The sequence below is a fragment of the Carcharodon carcharias genome, chromosome 7 (genome assembly GCF_017639515.1).
Source record: "Carcharodon carcharias isolate sCarCar2 chromosome 7, sCarCar2.pri, whole genome shotgun sequence".
Lineage (NCBI taxonomy): Eukaryota > Metazoa > Chordata > Chondrichthyes > Lamniformes > Lamnidae > Carcharodon > Carcharodon carcharias.
In genome coordinates, this window is record NC_054473.1 from 115805046 (window position 1) to 115825450 (window position 20405).

At 46.0% G+C, this 20405-nt stretch overlaps 1 protein-coding gene across 6 annotated transcripts in view; it reads right to left on the reverse strand.

The window, feature by feature from the left end:
* The window catches only part of LOC121279986 (aryl hydrocarbon receptor-like), a 143436-nt gene that overhangs the window by 59029 nt on the left and 64002 nt on the right, over positions 1-20405 (reverse strand). For 3 of the 6 annotated variants that reach the window (XM_041191612.1, XM_041191611.1, XM_041191610.1), the window contains one exon: positions 19587-19789. In XM_041191612.1, coding sequence (XP_041047546.1) covers positions 19664-19789 — 126 coding nt within the window. In that variant the 3' untranslated portion in view covers positions 19587-19663. Of the gene's footprint in view, positions 1-13268; positions 13681-17317; positions 17458-19586; positions 19790-20405 lie in introns of those variants that run through there. The other 3 variants (XR_005943533.1, XM_041191609.1, XM_041191613.1) reach the window with 3 other exon arrangements.

A 20405-nucleotide genomic window follows, 5' to 3' on the forward strand; every position in this document is an offset into this window, starting at 1 on the left:
GGGGGAAATGCAAGTGAAATGCTGTTTCACTTGAAAGGAGTGTTTGGGTCCTTGGACGGTGAGGAGAGAGGAAGTGAAGGGGCAGGTGTTGCATCTTTTGCGTGGGCATGGGGTTGTGCCATAGGAGGGGGTTGAGGAGTAGGGGGTGATGGAGGAGTGGACCAGGGTGTCCCGGAGGGAGAGATCCCTACGGAATGCCGATAAGGGGGGTGAAGGGAAGATGTGTTTGGTAGTGGCATCATGCTGGAGTTGGCGGAAATGGCGGAGGATGATCCTTTGAATGCGGAGGCTGGTGGGGTGATAAGTGAGGACAAGGGGGACCCTATCATGTTTCTGGGAGGGAGGAGAAGGCGTGAGGGCGGATGCGCGGGAGATGGGCCGGACACGGTTGAGGGCCCTGTCAACGACCGTGGGTGGAAAACCTCGGTTAAGGAAGAAGGAGGACATGTCAGAGGAACTGTTTTTGAATGTAGCATCATCGGAACAGATGCGACGGAGGCGAAGGAACTGAGAGAATGGGATGGAGTCCTTACAGGAAGCAGGGTGTGAGGAGCTGTAGTCGAGATAGCTGTGGGAGTCGGTGGGTTTGTAATGGATATTGGTGGACAGTCTATCACCAGAGATTGAGACAGAGAGGTCAAGGAAGGGAAGGGAAGTGTCAGAGATGGACCACGTGAAAATGATGGAGGGGTGGAGATTGGAAACAAAATTAATAAATTTTTCCAAGTCCTGACGAGAGCATGAAGCGGCACCGAAGTAATCATCGCTATCTCGACTACAGCTCCTCACACCCCGCTTCCTGTAAGGACTCCATCCCATTCTCTCAGTTCCTTCGCCTCCGTCGCATCTGTTCCGATGATGCTACATTCAAAAACAGTTCCTCTGACATGTCCTCCTTCTTCCTTAACCGGAGAAACAGTTGTGGAAGGGGGCCAGAGTAGGACTGCAACAAGGAATGTTCCACATACCCCATAAAGAGACAGGCATAGTTGGGGCCCATGTGGGTACCCATAGCCACACCTTTTATTTGGAGGAAGTGAGAGGAGTTGAAGGAGAAATTGTTCAGCGTGAGAACAAGTTCAGCCAGACGGAGGAGAGTAGTGGTGGATGGGGTTTGTTCGGGCCTCTGTTCGAGGAAGAAGCTAAGGGCCCTCAGACCATCCTGGTGGGGGATGGAGGGGTAGAGGGATTGGACGTCCATGGTGAAGAGGAAGCGGTAGGGGCCAGGGAACTGGAAATTGTTGATGTGACGTAAGGTGTCAGAGGAATCACGGATGTAGGTGGGAAGGGACTGGACAAGGGGAGAGAGAAGGGAGTCAAGATAACGAGAAATGAGTTCTGTGGGGCAGGAGCAAGCTGAGACGATCAGTCTACCGGGGCAGTTCTGTTTGTGGATTTTGGGTAGGAGATAGAAGCGGGCCGTCCGAGGTTGGGCGACTATCAGTTTGGAAGCTGTGGTCTCCACCCCTCCATCATTTTCACGTGGTCCATCTCTGACACTTCCCTTCCCTTCCTTGACCTCTCTGTCTCAATCTCTGGTGATAGACTGTCCACCAATATCCATTACAAACCCACCGACTCCCACAGCTATCTCGACTACAGCTCCTCACACCCCGCTTCCTGTAAGGACTCCATCCCATTCTCTCAGTTCCTTCGCCTCCGTCGCATCTGTTCCGATGATGCTACATTCAAAAACAGTTCCTCTGACATGTCCTCCTTCTTCCTTAACCGAGGTTTTCCACCCACGGTCGTTGACAGGGCCTTCAACCGTGTCCGGCCCATCTCCCGCGCATCCGCCCTCACGCCTTCCCCTCCCTCCCAGAAACATGATAGGGTCCCCCTTGTCCTCACTTATCACCCCACCAGCCTCTGCATTCAAAGGATCATCCGCCGCCATTTCCGCCAACTCCAGCATGATGCCACTACCAAACACATCTTCCCTTCACCCCCCTTATCGGCATTCCGTAGGGATCGCTCACTCCAGGACACCCTGGTCCACTCCTCCATCACCCCCTACTCCTCAACCCCCTCCTATGGCACAACCCCATGCCCACGCAAAAGATGCAACACCTGCCCCTTCACTTCCTCTCTCCTCACCGTCCAAGGACCCAAACACTCCTTTCAAGTGAAGCAGCATTTCACTTGCATTTCCCCCAACTTAGTCTACTGCATTCGTTGCTCCCAATGTGGTCTCCTCTACATTGGAGAGACCAAACGTAAACTGGGCGACCGCTTTGCAGAACACCTGCGGTCTGTCCGCAAGAATGACCCAAATCTCCCTGTCGCTTGCCATTTTAACACTCCACCCTGCTCTCTTGCCCACATGTCTGTCCTTGGCTTGCTGCATTGTTCCAGTGAAGCCCAACGCAAACTGGAGGAACAACACCTCATCTTCCGACTAGGGACTTTACAGCCTTCCGGACTGAATATTGAATTCAACAACTTTAGGTCGTGAGCTCCCTCCCCCATCCCCACCCCCTTTCTGTTTCCCCCTTCCTTTTTTTTTCCCAATAAATTATAAAGATTTTCCTTTTCCCACCTATTTCCATTATAAAAAAAAACACACTAGAGCTATACCTTGAGTGCCCTACCATCCATTCTTAATTAGCACATTCGTTTAGATAATATCACCAACTTTAACTTTAACACCTATGTGTTCTATTGTACTATTGTCGTTGACATCTTTTGATGATCTGCTTCTATCACTGCTTGTTTGTCCCTACAACCACACCGCCCCCCCCCTCCACCTCTCTGTCTCTCTATCTCTCCTCTCCCCACACACACACCTTAAACCAGCTTATATTTCAGCTCTTTCCTGGACTCGAACTCAAGTTCTGTCGAAGGCTCATGAGGACTCGAAACGTCAACTCTTTTCTTCTCCGCCGATGCTGCCAGACCTGCTGAGTTTTTCCAGGTAATTCTGTTTTTGTTTAGGATCCAACAGATCCTGGTGTCACATTCCTGACTCTTCCCCATTGACCTTGAGAATCAGTCAGCATCAACTCCCCGTGAAGAATTGTTTTTCAGTGATGGAGCTGTATTCTAGCATGAGCTAACCTCCTTGAGTAAAAACCAAACAGGAAATAATTCTAACAACAAGTTTGAAAACACAGTAGCTGGCAGAACAGTATAGAAGCAACACCTTAGAGAAATTACACTGAACTACTGAATGACTCCCTGAGCTTGGGGGGGGGGGGGGGGGAGTGAAGGAAGAATTGTTGGGGACAATCATGCCTAAGTGGCCCTGGCACTTCCCTGTAGAGTAAGTCGTTGGCAGCATTGGAGGTCAAGCTCAGAGAATTGCAGATTGTGGGGTAATTCGCAAAAGAATTAAGATGCAAAGAGAAAGTTAGGGAAACAAATACAGCAGCTGGACAGTGGAGTCAAGTGAACTTTTTTGCAATTTTTACAGCATGAGAGTGGAGAGAATTTGTTTTTAAACTAAAATAAATAAACAGCAGAAGAGTCATTCTATGCTACCCGTATGTATGCTACATACCTAATTGTAGCTGGCTAGGGCAATTGAACAGCGGGAGATTAGGGAGGAGGTCTTCCTGCACTCTCACGGGCTGGGATTTTCTACTTATACCCATCGCAGGCAGGAGTGGCAAATATCACGAGAGCAAAAAAAATTGGTTTTACCTTGGTGGGAAAAAAGGTTGCGATCATCCGCACCTGACTTCAATGGTGGCTTGCGTTTCCTGCTGCACCATGTCGGCAACTTAACTTTAAAATATTTGAATGTCACGCGTACTCATCATAATTGGCTGCTTGCCGGAATCACTCCCCCTCCACATTGGTGTCTAGTCAGACTGACAACCGGATATAAGCAACATGCACCTGGTAATCAGCACTTTGCATGTGGCTTTGCGGTTCGTTCACATACTTTGAACCTCAGGCTCCCCGCTGCACTTCGCAGGTAGCGCCACATTGCTTTCAGGGGGCTTTCACAGGCAGGGCCCTACCTACCAAACCAGTGGTTAGGCGGGGGTAGCATGTAAGGGGTGGCAGGGCGAGGCCTCCACTGGTAAGGGGTGAGAGTGGACTGAGGCAAAGGAAAGGGCTGCAGGGCAAGGCCTCCGCTGGGGGTGGGGAAGCGTGGCGAAGGTTGCACTCTGACACATGACTAGGGGGTTGTGGGTTGGAAGTGTCCTCTGGGCCCGAATGGAGAAGACTTTCATGGAGAGGGACATAACTGAGTTGGGGCCAGAATGGGAAGATGGCAGAGTTAAGAAGTGTTTCTGTTTATCTTGTTGGCCTTACCCAGAAAGTTGTGCGCAGGGCATAGTCATTATAACAGGTGTGTCGATCCAGAGGGTTTCTGGCTTAATAATGGGCCGTGGATGGCACAGTCAGGGTGGGCTGTAGATGGGAAAAAAGACAGTGTAGGGCCATTCGAGGGTTTCATGGGGGAGTGAGGTGGGGAGATGAGCTCAATAGCTCACAGTGCAATAGGCCTCAAAATGGGGCACAGGCACACTTACCTCAAACCATTCAGGGGGTTTCATAGACTATCCTCCACAATCAAAATAGCATAAAGCATTGGAAGGGAAGGCTTGAGAATTGTTAGAGGGAGGGAAACCTGAACATTATGCTCCTCCAGGATGATGGCAGGGATTATCACAGTCACACAAGGGACGGTCCAAGCTGATCTGGTAGTGAGGCCTTAGCAGCACTATCTTGCAACCTGAAGCGATGGTGCAGCACAAAATTAATCTGAGGAAGAGCTCAGCTAGTGAGGGCTCTAAGGGTCGTTTGGGGGACTGGTGCAATGCACTGGGGGTGGTGGGGGTGGGGTTAAAGGGGCACCCAACTGAATTGTGTATTGCCTAATGAGGAAAGATGCACACCTGAGACATGTTAGGAGCCTTTCAATGATAATGCAGGGAATCAGGAGAGTGAAGAAATGAAGCACATTCATGTGAGATTAATGACGAATCATGGCACTAATAGAACTTTTTGCATTAACCCCTTGTTCCAAGCATGCCAATTTCCCAGAGTGCAAATAAAATCTAGAGCAACTGGACAAGCTCCTGATGCGATTTAAAGCAGGAGCTCACAGTCTAGGCACTGGCAGGCTCACAGATGAGAAGTCTCAGCGTCCACTCTCAAACAATCACAGTTTCTCAATGAACATTAGTTCATTGAACCTCAATAAACTTCATGAGTATTATAAAGAGTGTAGTATAACAGTGCAGTGATTGAGGGTCCCAATGCCTGGCCAAAGCAATCTCATAGTGGTCACGTAAAGGCTGGGGAGGTGGGCGTGGAATGGAATATGCATCTTGAAACATACCTTGCGCTGGCCAGGATTTCAGTGGCGAATAGGTGCCATCACTGGAACCAAGCCCTTGAACCCACAGCCACTCACTAGTCAATGACAGAAATAGAACCTTTGGAGGCTCATACTGACTTATGTCTTTTTCTCATTGATGCTGCAGAAGGGAGACCTTCAGCAAGATGGATGCTGGGCTTATTGCTGCATACAGGCAGGAGAGAAGGTGGAGAAGATTGTGACAGTGGCACCAGGCTTGCCAAAGGGAGGTGCTACACCCTCATGAGCAAGGGGCAGCAGGGCCTCCCTCTGGATGCAGTGGATGAGACTAACAGAAATGTTGTCCAACAGCGGCTCTTAAGACCGAGGGTGTACAGGACATGTATGTCTTATCTGGAGGTGAGTGAGAGACAGTGTCGCCGACGCCTCCACATGTCCAGGGATCTGATGACTCACATTTGCCACATTCTCCAGAAATTGACGCCACAGGAACTGGGAGGACATCCATTGCCAGTGGCTCTGAAAGTCACCGCTGTACTGAACTTCTATGCCAGTGACTCCTTCCATGGGACCTCTGCGCGATCTCTGAAGCTTCCAAGCACAAATGCATACATGAGGTGACAGATGTGCTTTTTGCAAAGGCCCAGTTACATGCACTTCATCAGAGATCAAGAGAGCCAGCAGGCCAAAGCACTGGGCTTTGCTGAGGTTGCCAGTTTTCCACAGGTGCAGGGTGCTATTGACTGCACTTCTGTGGTTATCAAAGCTCCCTGGCAACAGGTACTCCAGTACATAAATAGGAAAGGCTTCCACTCGCTCTTGTGGTCTGTGACCACAAGAAACAAATCATGCAGGTTTGTGCGATACCCAGGAAGCTGCCATGACTCGTACATCTTGAGCAGATCGCAGATCCCTGACATCTTTGAGGGACCAGACAGAATCCAGGATTGGCTCCTCAGTGACAAAGGGTACCTGCAAGAGATGTCACTGATGACACCCTTGTGGTGGCCACAAAATCCAGCTGACAGAAGGTACAACAATGCTCATATTGCTACCCGAACATTGGTGGAGCAGAGCTTGAAGATCTCATCTTGAAGATGAGATTCTCATGCCTCGACAGATCTGGCGGAGCACTGCAGTGCACTCCCCAGAGGGTTTCACAGGTCATCATGGTTTGCTGCGCACTGCACATCAATGCAAAGTGAGGTGGGGACTTGCCAGATGCCAACATGGAGATGCTGCATGTCTCCTCCGATGAGGAGGGCATTGAAAGGGATGAGGGTGATGAGTTAGAGGAAGTCAAGGTTGCAGCGGAAGATGCCATAGGTTGGACGAGGCAGGTGTGTCCGTGAGGCCCTCTGAGTACACAAGGAGGATGACAAGTTGCAGTGAGTACCTTCTTGGATGAGCGCCCTCCATCATGCCCTCAAGGTAATGCTTTGTTGATAATAAAGAGTACTCATCAGATTCATTACATCCTTGGTTACATCCTATTTTTGCCCTCAACATTGTCTAAAGCTACTAAATGTGCTTCCAGAGCATGCTCAAAGGCTCCAATGAAGCAACACATCACCATTTGGATTTATCATTACTGATCTTGGTGAGGGTATAGGCGAAGGGATGCTCCACAGGACGTATGGCACAGCCCTACACCCCTGTTGCGACGAGAGCCTTGTGGCCGCAATGCAGATAACTACAAAGTTGTAGGGTAGAGTGCCAGCACAATAACGTGCCTTCAAGGGGCAGAGTTCTGGCACTTTAAGGTGGAATGGTGCTCACACTTACTGCTGAGCTTAGTAGATGTGCACTCGGAGAGTGGACAACACACAAGGCAGACAGGAGTGCACACGAGCTCTGGATAAAGGCTGATAGACTGGAAATCATGCTGGATTATAGTAAGTTAATGGAGTTCCAGGATATATGACCCTTCTCCAGATGTTTACGTGTCTCTCCATAGACACTAGACCATCACCTTACAATAATGTAAATGAAACAGGTGAACACATCAGACTAAATCTTAAACAGCCGAGGTTGAACATGACATGAACCTGCACATCATGTGGATGAGGCTCTTTACTCAAGCAGACATGACATTAAGAATGAGGCATCAATGACGTTCCAAATGATTGGAGAGCGAACACACATTGTGGAACTTGGAAGGTGACAACATCTACGAGAGGCACATGGTTTCAACATCCTACCAGTGTTGACCTCAGTGAGTTGGCATGCTGGCACTATTACCTCAAGTTGGACGTGGACAGACTCTTCCATCTTATGTTGCAATCTGTGGAAAACAGCTGATATTCCCCTGACTTTCGCTGAAGCTCCATCAACTGAGCTAGGACCGAGTCCGGAAGCTCAACATCAGATTCTGACTCAGCAGAATCTAGGCCTCCAACAGTCGTCCGAGTGCCAGCTACTTTGGATGTCCATGCTCCACCTGCTGTGGACCAGATTGTGTGCTATGCTCACCAGATTATGACCCCCGAGGCTAGGACCCGTCAAAGTATTTGTCTGTGAAGGGTGTGAGTGAGTGCTGTGACAGTTCTTCAATGGCACTCCCCTCTGCTTCCTCACCTGCGGTGTTGTCGGGGCTGGATATGAGGGCCTGACTGGTTGATGTCCTCGGGGACTTTCCAGAGGTGCCTATGAAAGAAAGTAGGGATAACTTAAGCATGACAAGCGACTGGAAGATAGCACAATGGACTTACAGTCTGGTTGTCTAACAGATGAGCTGGTGGGGGGGGTGCTCACTTGGGTTGGCGCCGCCTACTTCACCATCGCCACATGCACAATCCCTGCCCTCTCCAGCCAGTATGATGGCATGTTCCTCATATAGAGTGAGGGCCTTAATTTCAGCCATTTCACCCATGGTCTGGGGCCTGTCCCTCCTATTGTGTGTGAACTTGTCCTGCATAAAGACAAATGGAGTGTGTGAGAGCAGGACACATGCCATCGCAGATGATAAGGATTCCTACCTTCTGTGGGTGGTGATTGCAGCAGTGCACGGGATGAGGATGCGATGTACACAGGATAAGAGTCCAGATGGAGATGAGAAGGTGTGTGAGAGAGAATGAGAGATGATGTTCCTTGAGCTATCAGTGTGTGAGGTCACTGTGGAGTGTCATCCTGCTAATGCCTGGTGGGTTTGTGAGTGTGTGAGTTAAGAGTGATGAGATGGTTGACTTACCCTGCCAGAAAGGATGAGATAATTTATCCTCTTTCCCGCATTGGATTGCAGACCTTTTCTGCACCATGTTTGCACGAATCACCGAAGACACTGCCTCCCAGGCTGGAGTGGTGGCATTGGTTGACTTCATCCAGCCATCACTGGGGTAAAGGACATCCTGGCATGCCTCAACGCTGTCCAGCAGGTGGCCCAGCAAGCGTCACTGAACTTCGGAGTCGCACTCTTCTTGCCTCCACAAGTCTGCCTCCACATCCTCACCCTGTGCCAACCCGGGCTCCTCATCAGATACATCAGTAGAGTCATCCCCCAAGGCCTGTGGAGCTGTCTCGCTCTCCTCATCCTCCAGTGGGCCCCTATTGCCTGTGCCTGATTGTGCAGAGTGCAACACACAACAACCATAAGTGACACGAGCTCTGGAGGGTATTGCCAGACAACCCCTGATCAGCCCAGGCAGCAGAACCTCAGCTACAGCAGCCAAACTGTCCACTCAACTATTGCCCTTGCGGAGGCATGACTTCTATTGTATCTCTTCCGCCTCTGTCCTAGGGTGCTGAAGGGCTGTCATGAGCCACCTTTTCAAGGGATATCCTTTGTCACCCAACAGCCAACCATCCAACCGAGCTGGAGCCATGAACAGCCTTGGCATCTGGGAGTGTCGCAGGATGTATGTATCATGGGAGCTGCCAGGGCACAGACTTGCAGAATCTGTGTCGTGTGGTCACATACTATCTGTATGTTTGTGGAGTGAAAGCCCTTTTTATTCATGAAGGCACCCAGCTGATCTGCTGGTGCCTTGATGGCGACATGAGTGCAATCTATGGCACCCTGAATGCGGGGGAACCCATCAATTGCTGTGAAGCCTTTAGTTTGCTCAGCCTGGCTGGCTTGGTCCGTCCAGTAATGAACGAATGTTATGACCCATCTGAAGTGAGCCTCAGTGACCAGCTTGACACAACTGTGGATAGCTGAATAGGATGTTCCACACAGATCCCACTCTGACCCCTGGAAAGATCCAGATGCAAAATAATTGAGGGCTACTGTGACCTTTAGAGCCACTGGCACTGGGTGCCCACTGAGAAAGAAAATATTACAGGATAGGAAATAGAGAGGTAAAAGGAAGTAAGCTAAGAAAATAGCCAGTTGTCCCATAGCCTACCAAAATGCACCACAGACAAGAAGGAGGAAGACATGAAATGTTAACAATCCTGACTATGTTTAACTGGTACCTTATGTGTGTGCAGATAAATGTTAAAATGAAATTGTAAGCTTTGTGTGAAAACTAGGAAAGTATTCTTGGAGCATAGCCAGAATAAAATGAACTTTGTGCATGATTAATTACATAAGTATGGCGGCCAGCTTGTTTTTTTAACTTCCCTGTTCTTTGTATTCTATGTCCTCGTATGCTGTTGATTGTGTTCTAATTTGATGCAACATGTCTTGTAAACTAGAGATAAAAACAAAAACAAAAAACTGCGGCTGCTGGAAATCCAAAACAAAAACAGAATTAAATGGAAAAACTCAGCAGGTCTGGCAGCATCGGCGGAGAAGAGTTGACGTTTCGAGTCCTCATGACCCTTTGACAGAACTAGGTGAATCCCAGGAAGGGTTGAAATATAAGCTGGTTTAAGGTGGTGGTGGGGAGAGTGGGGGGTGGGGGGGGGGTGGTGGTTGGGTGGGGGGAGAGAAGTGGAGGGGGGTGGTGTGTGGTTGTAGGCAAAAGCAGTGATAGAAGCAGATCATCAAAAGATGTCACAGACGGCAGAACAAAAGAACACATAGGTGTCGAAGTTGGTGATATTATCTAAACGAATGTGCTAATTAAGAATGGATGGTAGGGCACTCAAGGTATAGCTCTAGAGGGGGTGGGGGGAGCATAAAATATTTAAAAATATTTAAAAATAATGGAAATAGGAGGGAAAAAGAAAAATCTATATAATTTATTGGAAAAAAACAAAAGGAAGGGGGAAGAAACAGAAGGGGGGTGGGGATGGAGGAGGGAGGTCAAGACCTAAAGTTGTTGAATTCAATATTCAGTCCGGAAGGCTGTAAAGTGCCTAGTCGGAAGATGAGGTGTTGTTCCTCCAGTTTGCGTTGGGCTTCACTGGAACAATGCAGCAAGCCAAGGACAGACATGTGGGCAAGAGAGCAGGGTGGAGTGTTAAAATGGCAAGCGACAGGGAGATTTGGGTCATTCTTGCGGACAGACCGCAGGTGTTCTGCAAAGCGGTCGCCCAGTTTACGTTTGGTCTCTCCAATGTAGAGGAGACCACATTGGGAGCAACGAATGCAGTAGACTAAGTTGGGGGAAATGCAAGTGAAATGCTGCTTCACTTGAAAGGAGTGTTTGGGTCCTTGGACGGTGAGGAGAGAGGAAGTGAAGGGGCAGGTGTTACATCTTTTGCGTGGGCATGGGGTGGTGCCATAGGTGGGGGTTGGGGAGTACGGGGTGATGGAGGAGTGGACCAGGTTGTCCCGGAGGGAACGATCCCTACGGAATGCCAACAGTGGGGGTGAAGGGAAGATGTGTTTGGTAGTGGCATCATGCTGGAGTTGGCGGAAATGGCGGAGGATGATCCTTTGAATTGTAAATTGTCTGTCTTGCATCTGATGTAATTACCTAGTCAACTTACTGATTACCTGACCTATTGTGAGATATAATTGCATGCAGTTATGCGGTTGATACATAACTACCTGATTGTTACAAGATTATAACTCAGATAAAAAGGATCAGATGTTATCTCATGGAATGAATAGTACATTGTTAGAAGAGATAAGTGATGATCAAGAAAACTGTATGGGTAAACAAAATCAATTAGCTAACCTAATTATAAGAGAATAAAGGAGGGCAAGTTAATAAGATCACTGTGTGAATATGCGGGAGTCAAGTAATTTATTGTATAAATATTGCTTGTTGAACGCTGTATCGTTGAGCAGATTCATTGTGATCTGCTCCCAATGGCCATTGTACTGTTCAGTGCTAAATAAATTGTACTTTTTCCTGAAGTAACCTGCAGTTGCTAATTTATTCTTTGACACCACCCACACAGCAGAGGCAATCTCCGACCTAATCATCTGGCATATTGATGTCACGGTGTCCTTAGAGGGGCGGAGGCTCCTGCAGCACTGGACCTCAAACACGTTGAGGTAGCTGGATCACTGCCTATACACTCTGGCAGCAGGATAGTGACGTCTTCTACAGTGCCTTCTGCCTTGCTCTCCCTGCTGGTCCTGTACCCCTGTGCCTGCGCCTCTCCTCCCACAGGTCTCTCCCTGGGACGCTGCCTGCGGACACCTGGCCTTCTCTCCCTTCTGCCCCTCTCTTCCACATCAGAGGTGGTCCCACCAGCAGAATAAACAATCCCCATCTACTGAAATGCAGATGGCACTGCTCCGTGAAGGGTGCACTCGGCAGAAGTGCTCCAAGAGAGTTGACAAAACAAAAGTGTTCTCAAAACAAAGCAAATACTTCAGGAGAAACCACAGGAAACGATCTGAAATCTCAGCAAACAAGCAGCAGCAAATTTTCACTTGAACTCCTAGCAACACACACAGCCAATGCTCTGCTCCCCTTTCATCCCGCCCTTGGATGAGAAAAGTGCAAAAACGGGATGGCCTCCTGCCCGTGTTGCCCATGTGACGAGTGCTAAATCGTGCAGGTAACGTAAAATTCGGATCAATTGGGCTCAATTGCCTGTTTAATTGTCGGCAGGTGCACTTCTAACTGCCACGTGTACCCGCCGACCGTAATGTTGACGCGCATCCGATCCCTTCACGTGCTGTTTCATGCGATTTCGGGTTGGGTGTGCGCCTGCTCATTCAATGTAAAATTCTGGCCTATAAACCGCCTTCATACAAATTACTTCCCCATCTTCCCTAATTTTCTTTCCTTTGGCCCTGAAAGCACTGAAGTTGACATACATTTTCACAAGTGCCTTTCTTTTTTATGTGAGCCAAGTGACTGTTGGCAGGCTCCTGGACTGTCGGGGTCTTTATAACCAAGCCTCACTGATGTACCGGATTCCCTAAAAACATGTGCATGAGCAAAATACAATCTGAGATTTGCATCCTAATTATTGCCCAAAACTCTGCTTTGTAAGTACTTTACAAGCAATCACACCCCTGGAATATTCTTATCCAGATCATTTCTCAGACGACATCACATAGATTCTGTTGGGTTACATAGGACATAGAAATAGGCTATTTGGCCCAATGAGTTATGCCAATACAGGCTGTATTGGGAACTGCAGGCAGTATATTTGATATTTGATTCCAGCCAGTACATCAATACCTATGTTCAACCTGTAAACTATTCAACCCTCTCAACTGGGATCCAGCCAATAACTCACACCCAGATCTATTCTTTATAACTTCCACCACTGGAGGTGGGCAGAGGTAATGTTTGCACCCCTGTTTATTCGTCTGTTTGTGTATAAACAATATATCTCAAAAAACTAATGGATGGATTTCAATGAAACCCGGTACACATTTAGGGTATGGACCAAGGAAAAACTGATTTGTTTTTGGCAAAGATGTGAATCCAGATCCAGATCCTGGAGTTTTTTAAAAGGTCTGTTGACATTGAGAGATAGGGTGAATTGACATGTTTTTAGAATGTTGCGGGTTTTATTTAAAATATTGTGAATTGTCTCAGCTGCTGCGGTGGAATTTGTCACAGCTGTCAAAATGTGAGCAGAGTTTTCAGAGCAGGTTCTTAGATTTGGGTTGGCCTGAAGCCTCCTCAATGAGATCATCTCTTAATAAAAAGATTTATTTTTTTCAGCTTTGTGGTTCCAGAGTGTCAATCAGGCAGGGAAAAGCCTTAAGGAAAAGTTGCATATTTGTAATAATGTTGAATTAACACAGCGCAGTGGAGGTATGCGCTCCACTGAATGCCCTCTTCACTTAGTTTATACATAAACCATCTGATTCCTTCAATTAGATTCCAACCTATAAATGATTCTCAGGTATTCATTATTTCATATATAAAACATTCAAACTTTTTGATTAGGTTACAGCCTTCAATTCATGGTACAGAGAGGCAACATTAAGTAAAATTAATTGAAGGAAAATCATCTTCAAGTTAACTGTACCAGGAATCCCAAATTGTTATCGAGCAGGCAGCGGAAGCGGCATTGAAAGCTACGGTTCAGGAATCCAGAGTTTTCTGGTGGCAGTTGATCTGGCGGGCACAAAACCTCCTCTTCACCTGAATAGCCTAAATGTACAAGCAACACAGAAGCATTAGACCCATGCCAGTTTACAAATAGACTCAGCACTAAACAAAAACATTAGCTTTTCTTCAGCTCTGTCACCGAACAATCATGCTTAAAAAGTTACCAAATCCACAAAAACATCGATCTCCCTGGGAACAGACAATCTTGAAAATGTTCAGTTCAAATTCCCTGCACTGAGGTTGAATGCCACCATTCTGATGGTGGTGCTAGGTGTTTTGACAGGTTATCAGTGATTATCATTTAACAATGATTATCAGTGGTAGACAGGAAAGGATGTTCTATTCAAGCAACTATATCCAGATGGATACTCCAGTGCAGTACTAAGGCTGTGCTGCACTGCCAGAGGTGCCGGCTTTTAGATGAGATTTTTAAATGAGATCCTGTCTGTTCTTTTAGGTGGATGCAAAAGATCTCATGGAATTATTTTGAAAAAGAATTGAGTCATTTAGCAGGAGATGGTAGTGTATGGCCATGTCACGGGACTAGTAATCCAGAGGTCCAGGCTAATGCTCTGGGGAATGGATTCAAATCCCGCCATGGCAGCTGGTGGAATTTAAATTCAATTAAATAAATTTGGAATTAAAAGCTAGTCTCAGTAATGGTGACCATAAAGCTATCATCAATTGTCATATAAACTTATCTGGCTCATTAATGTCCTTTAGGGAAGGAAATCTGTCATCCTTAAACGTGATTCCAGACCCACAGCACCAGAAAGGTTAGACAGACTGGGCCTGTTTCCAGTGGAGTTTAGAAGAGTGAGGGGTGACTTGATTGAAGTATATAAGATCCTAAATGGCTTTGACAAGGTAGAAGTGGAAAGGATGTCCTTTGTGGGTGAATCCGGAACTGGGGTCACTGTTTTAGAGTCTAACAGCATGGAATGAGGCCCTTCGGCCCATCGTGTCCACGCCAGTCATCAAGCCCCTATCTGCTCTAATCCCATTTTCCAGCACTTGGCCCATAGCCCTGTATGCTATAACGTTTCAAGTGTTCATCTAAATACTTCTAAAATGTTGTGAGGGTTCCTGCCTCTGCCGCCCTTTCAGGCAGTGAGTTCCAGATTCCCACCACCCTCTGAAAAAATCTTTCCTCAAATCCCCTCTAAACCTCCTGCCCCTTACCTGAAATCCATGCCCCCCTGGTTACTGACCCCTCCACTAAGGGGAATAGTTTCTTCCTATCTCCCCTATCTATGCCCTGCATAATTTCGTACACCTCAATCAGGTCCCCCCTCAGCCTTCTTTGCTCTAAGGAAAACAACCCCAGCCTAGCTAGTCTCTCTTCATAGCTGAAATGCTGCAGCCTGGGCAACATCCTGGTGAAGCTCCTCTGCACCCTCTCTAGTGCAATCACATCCTTCTTATAGTGTGGCGACCAGGAAATAGTGAGAGTTCAGGGCCAACATGTTCCCATAAAGGTGAAGGGTGGGACCAGCAAGTCCAGAGAACCCTGGATGTCGAGGAATGTACAGGATTGGGTAAGGAAGAAAAGGGAAGCTTATAATAGATACTGAGAGCTCAAAACAGTGGAAGCCCTAGAGGAGTATAGAAAGTGCAGGGGTTTTTACTTAAAAAAGAAATTAGGTAAGCGAAAAGGGGGCATGAAAAGACACTGGCTGATAAAATAAAGGAAAATCCAAACTCCCTTTGCCCACCATTTGTTATACATCACCTCATTTCTTTATAAGACAAGCAATTTTTATATTACGGGCAACAAAAGCTGGCCTAGCCAGCGATGCCCACCTCCCATGACTAAATAAAAACATAAGATAGCAAATTATCTGAAAAAGGTAATGTCAGGTCACGGTTTTGAGTTAAACCACAACAACCGGAAAAGGGTATACACACTCAAACTGCCATAAGGCCATGTATTGATATCAGGACAGTCTTGGCACCATGATTATCACATGGGGAAAACTTCACATGGAGGATAGTAAAGAAAATTGTTTAAGCAACAATTGGACACTGTGTTTGGGAAGAGGGGAGAAAATCAGCAAGTTCTTCCAGGATGGATAATCTAGGGTGGGCCAATTGGCCTCTCTGATCCACCCCTACCTCACAATGTAGATTCCCAAAAGATGTATTTGTACTATAACTGCTTCATGGTTCTCTTCCCCTTCCTAAGTTTTCTTTCACTAAGACGGTACCCATTCTTTTTTAATTTCAAGTCCATTTGTTCTTCACATCAAGTAATTCTATCAATAAGCCAGGAATCCTGCTCACATATTCTTACAATACCCCTCTTCTCCTTAAGACACTGACTCAACTGCAGTCTGGCTCAACAGCTGGGAGATATGGCTCAATATCTCCTCTGCTGGTCACTTTTCATGTGTCCACCGGCTATTTGGCTATGAGGTTAATCACAGCTGAGCCAGATTCTTCTTGCACACATACAGACCACTCCGTCATATGCACCCCAGTCAATACCTCCCCAACACTTTCCAGATCGTGAATCCAATTGTAATTTATCCACTGCAGGCTGAGGCTGAGATCAGTTAACTCAATACTGTTCAGGTATCCAACCTGGGACCTTGTTGGACTGTGTGCCTTGACCCACAACAGACAGTGTGCATTTATTCACTGAGTTTATTGAGTGGATTTGTTGGAAGTTGTACAGGAGTCACTGAAGCCTGAAACAGACCCCGAATATAGTCTGGAAATGGAAGGCAAAATATATCATTTCTGCACTTGCAGTGAGATTATATTAAATGCACATGACAAGAAGTCAGAGCAGGGCTGTTAAGATATAGCTAATTTTCACTTTATATCACAAAGTTGACTTATTTGTACAGGCAGAACTTTCCAAAACTAGATTCAGATTCAGAGCAATGAAGCACAGAAGACATCTAATTGGCCCAATGTGCCTCTGCCAGCTCCTTGAAAGACCTATCCAATTAGTCCCAATCCCCTGTCCTTTCCTTACAGTGCTGCAAATCTTTCCCCTTTAAGTACCTATCCAAATTATTTTTGGGTTATTATTGAATCTGCATCTACCACCATGTCTGAAAAATTCTCCTCAAATTCACCTCTGGCTGCAAACTACCATAACAATGTATTTTAATTCTATGAAAACTAACCTCACCTCTCACTCTCCATTAATAAGCTGCCATGCAGCACAGGACATCAACATGGGTCAAGAAGCTATCAGTTTGCATCCATGACTAACTGATATCTCCCAGTTCTAACTGAGACTACAGTCCTCATATTAGAGAACAAGTCCAGCTGAGACACAAGAAACTGGTTACCGTGTACAGTTGGCAGAAGCTCTGCAGTAGCCTGCTTATCCACCCTTCTGACTGGGAAATTTAGATTTTAAAAGCTGAAAATGATGTACATTCAAGGTATTAGTGAATCCCAGTCATATAAAATTTATCATGTGAAGGGTTAAACAAGATAGTCCTGTTAATATCTGCATAATAACTTGAATATGTGTCTGGGAATTCTCCTGTGTGTTACATGCAACAAAACCATAATAGTGCTTAAAAGGACTGTGCTTGAGACTGTTACATTCAGCACAGAGTAAATCTTGCCCCATGGCTGTGCAATTACAGAAGAATGTGAGGATGTTTGGTGTGATGTTGTAAACTTGATGGTCTGTTGGTTCAAAGCCCTTTTCTACCTTTCGATTTTTCTCCTCCTTTTGCTGTTGCCAAAGGTGGGCTGAAATCCCAGTGCAGCTGACATCTGAACTCTTCACGGTCTTCCACATGGATTAGCTCAAACACATCTTGACTGATAAAAACAAAAAAACTGCGGATGCTGGAAATCCAAAACAGAAACAGAATTACCTGGAAAAACTCAGCAGGTCTGGCAGCATCGGCGGAGAAGAAAAGAGTTGACGTTTCGAGTCCTCATGACCCTTCGACAGAACTGTCGAAGGGTCATGAGGACTCGAAACGTCAACTCTTTTCTTCTCCGCCGATGCTGCCAGACATCTTGACTGATGATGTCTGACTGAAATTAAACAAAAGAAATGTGTTATATCTATAGACAAAGAACATACGTGGCTCAGAAAGAGGATGCTGCATTCTTCGTTTGTCCAGTGAACTAGGCTTTTGTTATGCTTGGACACTGTCCTCATTAAACTGCCAGGGTCTGAACTGTAAACATATGTTCCCTTAGGAGATTCAAATATGGGGCCATTACAAGAATTGTATTTCTGGGAGCAGTCTTCAATTATTGTGATCATTTTGAGAAGGAAGTGAAAGGTTTGCATTTGTACAGTGCCTCATCTCTCTGCAGCATCTCAAAAGAACTGCTTGTGCAATGTGAACTGCAATGTCAATTATGTAGGTAATGTAGCAGCCATTTTGCATGCTGCATGTTGATGGTGGGGGAGCATTGCCCAGGGATACTGAAAAAACTCCCTCCTGTTCTTCAGAAAGCATGGTGGCACTTTTAATATCTCCCTTGAGTCACCGGGACAGCCAGAGTTCAATATCTCATCAAAAGGCAGCGTTTCCAACAACGCAGCATCTCCTCAGTCGCACTAGATGGAGGCTTCACCCTTCAGACTGATTAGGCAACAGTTTGGTTCAATTGGCAGCACTGACACTCAAGAGGCAGTGATTCATACTTGGGTGCTAATAGTTCTATAAAGTTTTTAGGCCAGACCTAATCTTAACAGCTGACATCCACAAAGATAGAGATATAATTACACTGCTGGGTGTTTTCAATAAGCCATCACTAGTGGGAAAGATTAAGAGGAGCAAATTTGCAGGGAGATTACAGAGAAGTGCAAAAAACTGTACAGTGGTGGTAATGGGGGGACTTTAATCATCCTAATATAAACAGCAATTGTAATAGTGTAAAGGGACAGAGAAGGGGGGAAAAGTTTTTGAAGTGAATTCAGGAGAATTGTCTTGATCAGTATGTTTCCAGCCCAATGAGGAAGGAGGCATTGCTGGATCCTGTTCTGGGAAATGAGGTGAGTCAAATGGACCAAATGAAACATTTAAGGAATGGTGATCATAGTACCAAAAGATTTAGATTAGCTGTGGAAAAGGACAAGGAGTAATCTAGAGTAAAATTATTTAATTGAAGAAGGGTCAATTTCAATGGGGTGAGAACAGAACTGGCTCTGGTAAATAGGAATCAAGGATTGGCAGGCAAAACTATTACGGAACAATGGGTTACCTTCAAAGTGGAAATGGTTTGGGTACAGTCAGGGTCAGTGCAAGAGTAATAGGCACCCTAGGCGAAACTTCAGTCTTGCATTTCCCACCCCCCACCTCCCTCTCACCCCACAAATAACTTAGAAAATGAATATTGTGCATTAGTATGAATAAAAAAAATCTGCATTTATAATTATAAGTTAATCTTACATGGTAAAGGAGAATATCATGAGACATTGTTGGCAAATCTGTCGTCTTAGCTTCAATCTCAGGTTGATTCTTTGAGCTACCTTCATCTTGATGTTGTGGACGAAATTACTGCAGAAAGGGACCTTCTGGCTTTGCTTGTTCTTCTTCCTTTTCAGCCTTCCGTTTATACTATAGTACTCCAACAATTTTTTTCTATCTGCCATGGTGCCACACAACCTGTTTGTTTACTTATAGTTTCATGAATAGTTCATTCAGTTTTTTGTCACCCTCCACTGTCCCAAATTTTGCCACTCTAGTTGGCTGCCTAGTTTGTCTAGTGATTGCACCAGCCCTGGGTATAGTCAAGGTCCATTGCACAAGGGGGAAAGACAGGACAAACAATCTAGGGCCCCTTGGACTTTGAAAGTGTAGAGAGTGAGACGAAGCAGAAAAAAGGTGTAAATGACAGATGTCAGATTGATAATACAAGTGAGAACCAGGCTGAATACAGAAAGTTCAGAGAAGTGAAAAAGGAAATAACAGAGGCAAAGGGAGAGTATGAGAGTATAAGAAAAGACTGGCAGCTAACAGAAAATGGAATCCAAAAGTCTTTTATCGGCATGTAAATAGTAAAAGGGTAGTAAGAGGTGGGGTTGGGCTGATTAGAGACCAAAAAAGGAATATACACCTGGAGGCAAAAAGGGGTAATAAATGACTACTTTACCTATGTATTTACCAAGGATGAAGATGCTTCCAAAGCCATAGTGAAAATGAATATATAGTTGACACTGGATGGATAAAAATTGTTAAAGAGGTTTTAGAAAGGCTGGCTGCAATTAAAGTCACTAAATAACCAGGATTGGATGGGCTGCATCTGAGGACACTGAGGGAAGTAAAGGAGGAAATTGCAGAGACACTGGCAAAATCTTCCAATCCTCCGTAGATACAGGGCTGATGCTAGAGGACTGAAGAATTGCAAACGTTCCAAGCTTGTTCAAAAAGGCTGCAAGGATAAATCCAGCATGCAAAGGCCAGCCAGTTTAACCTCGGTGGTGGGAAAGCTTTTAGGTAGCTAGGACAAAATTAACAGTCACTTGGACGAAGTGGCGATTAATTAAGGAAAGCCAGAATGGATTTATTAAAGAGAAAGTGTGTTCAACTAACTTGCTTGAGATATTTAACGAGGTAACAGAGGGGTTTAATGTTAAGTAGTGTCCATAGAATTAAAGGGGCGATGGCAGCATGGAAATGAATTTAGCTGAGTGACAGGAAGCAGAGTAGTGTTGAACGGTTGTTTCTTGGACTGGAGGAAGGTACACAGAAGTATTGTGAACTGTGAGGGAGACAGACTTCAAGAGGACATAGACAAGCTTGTGAAATAGGCAGACAAGTGGCAGATGAAAT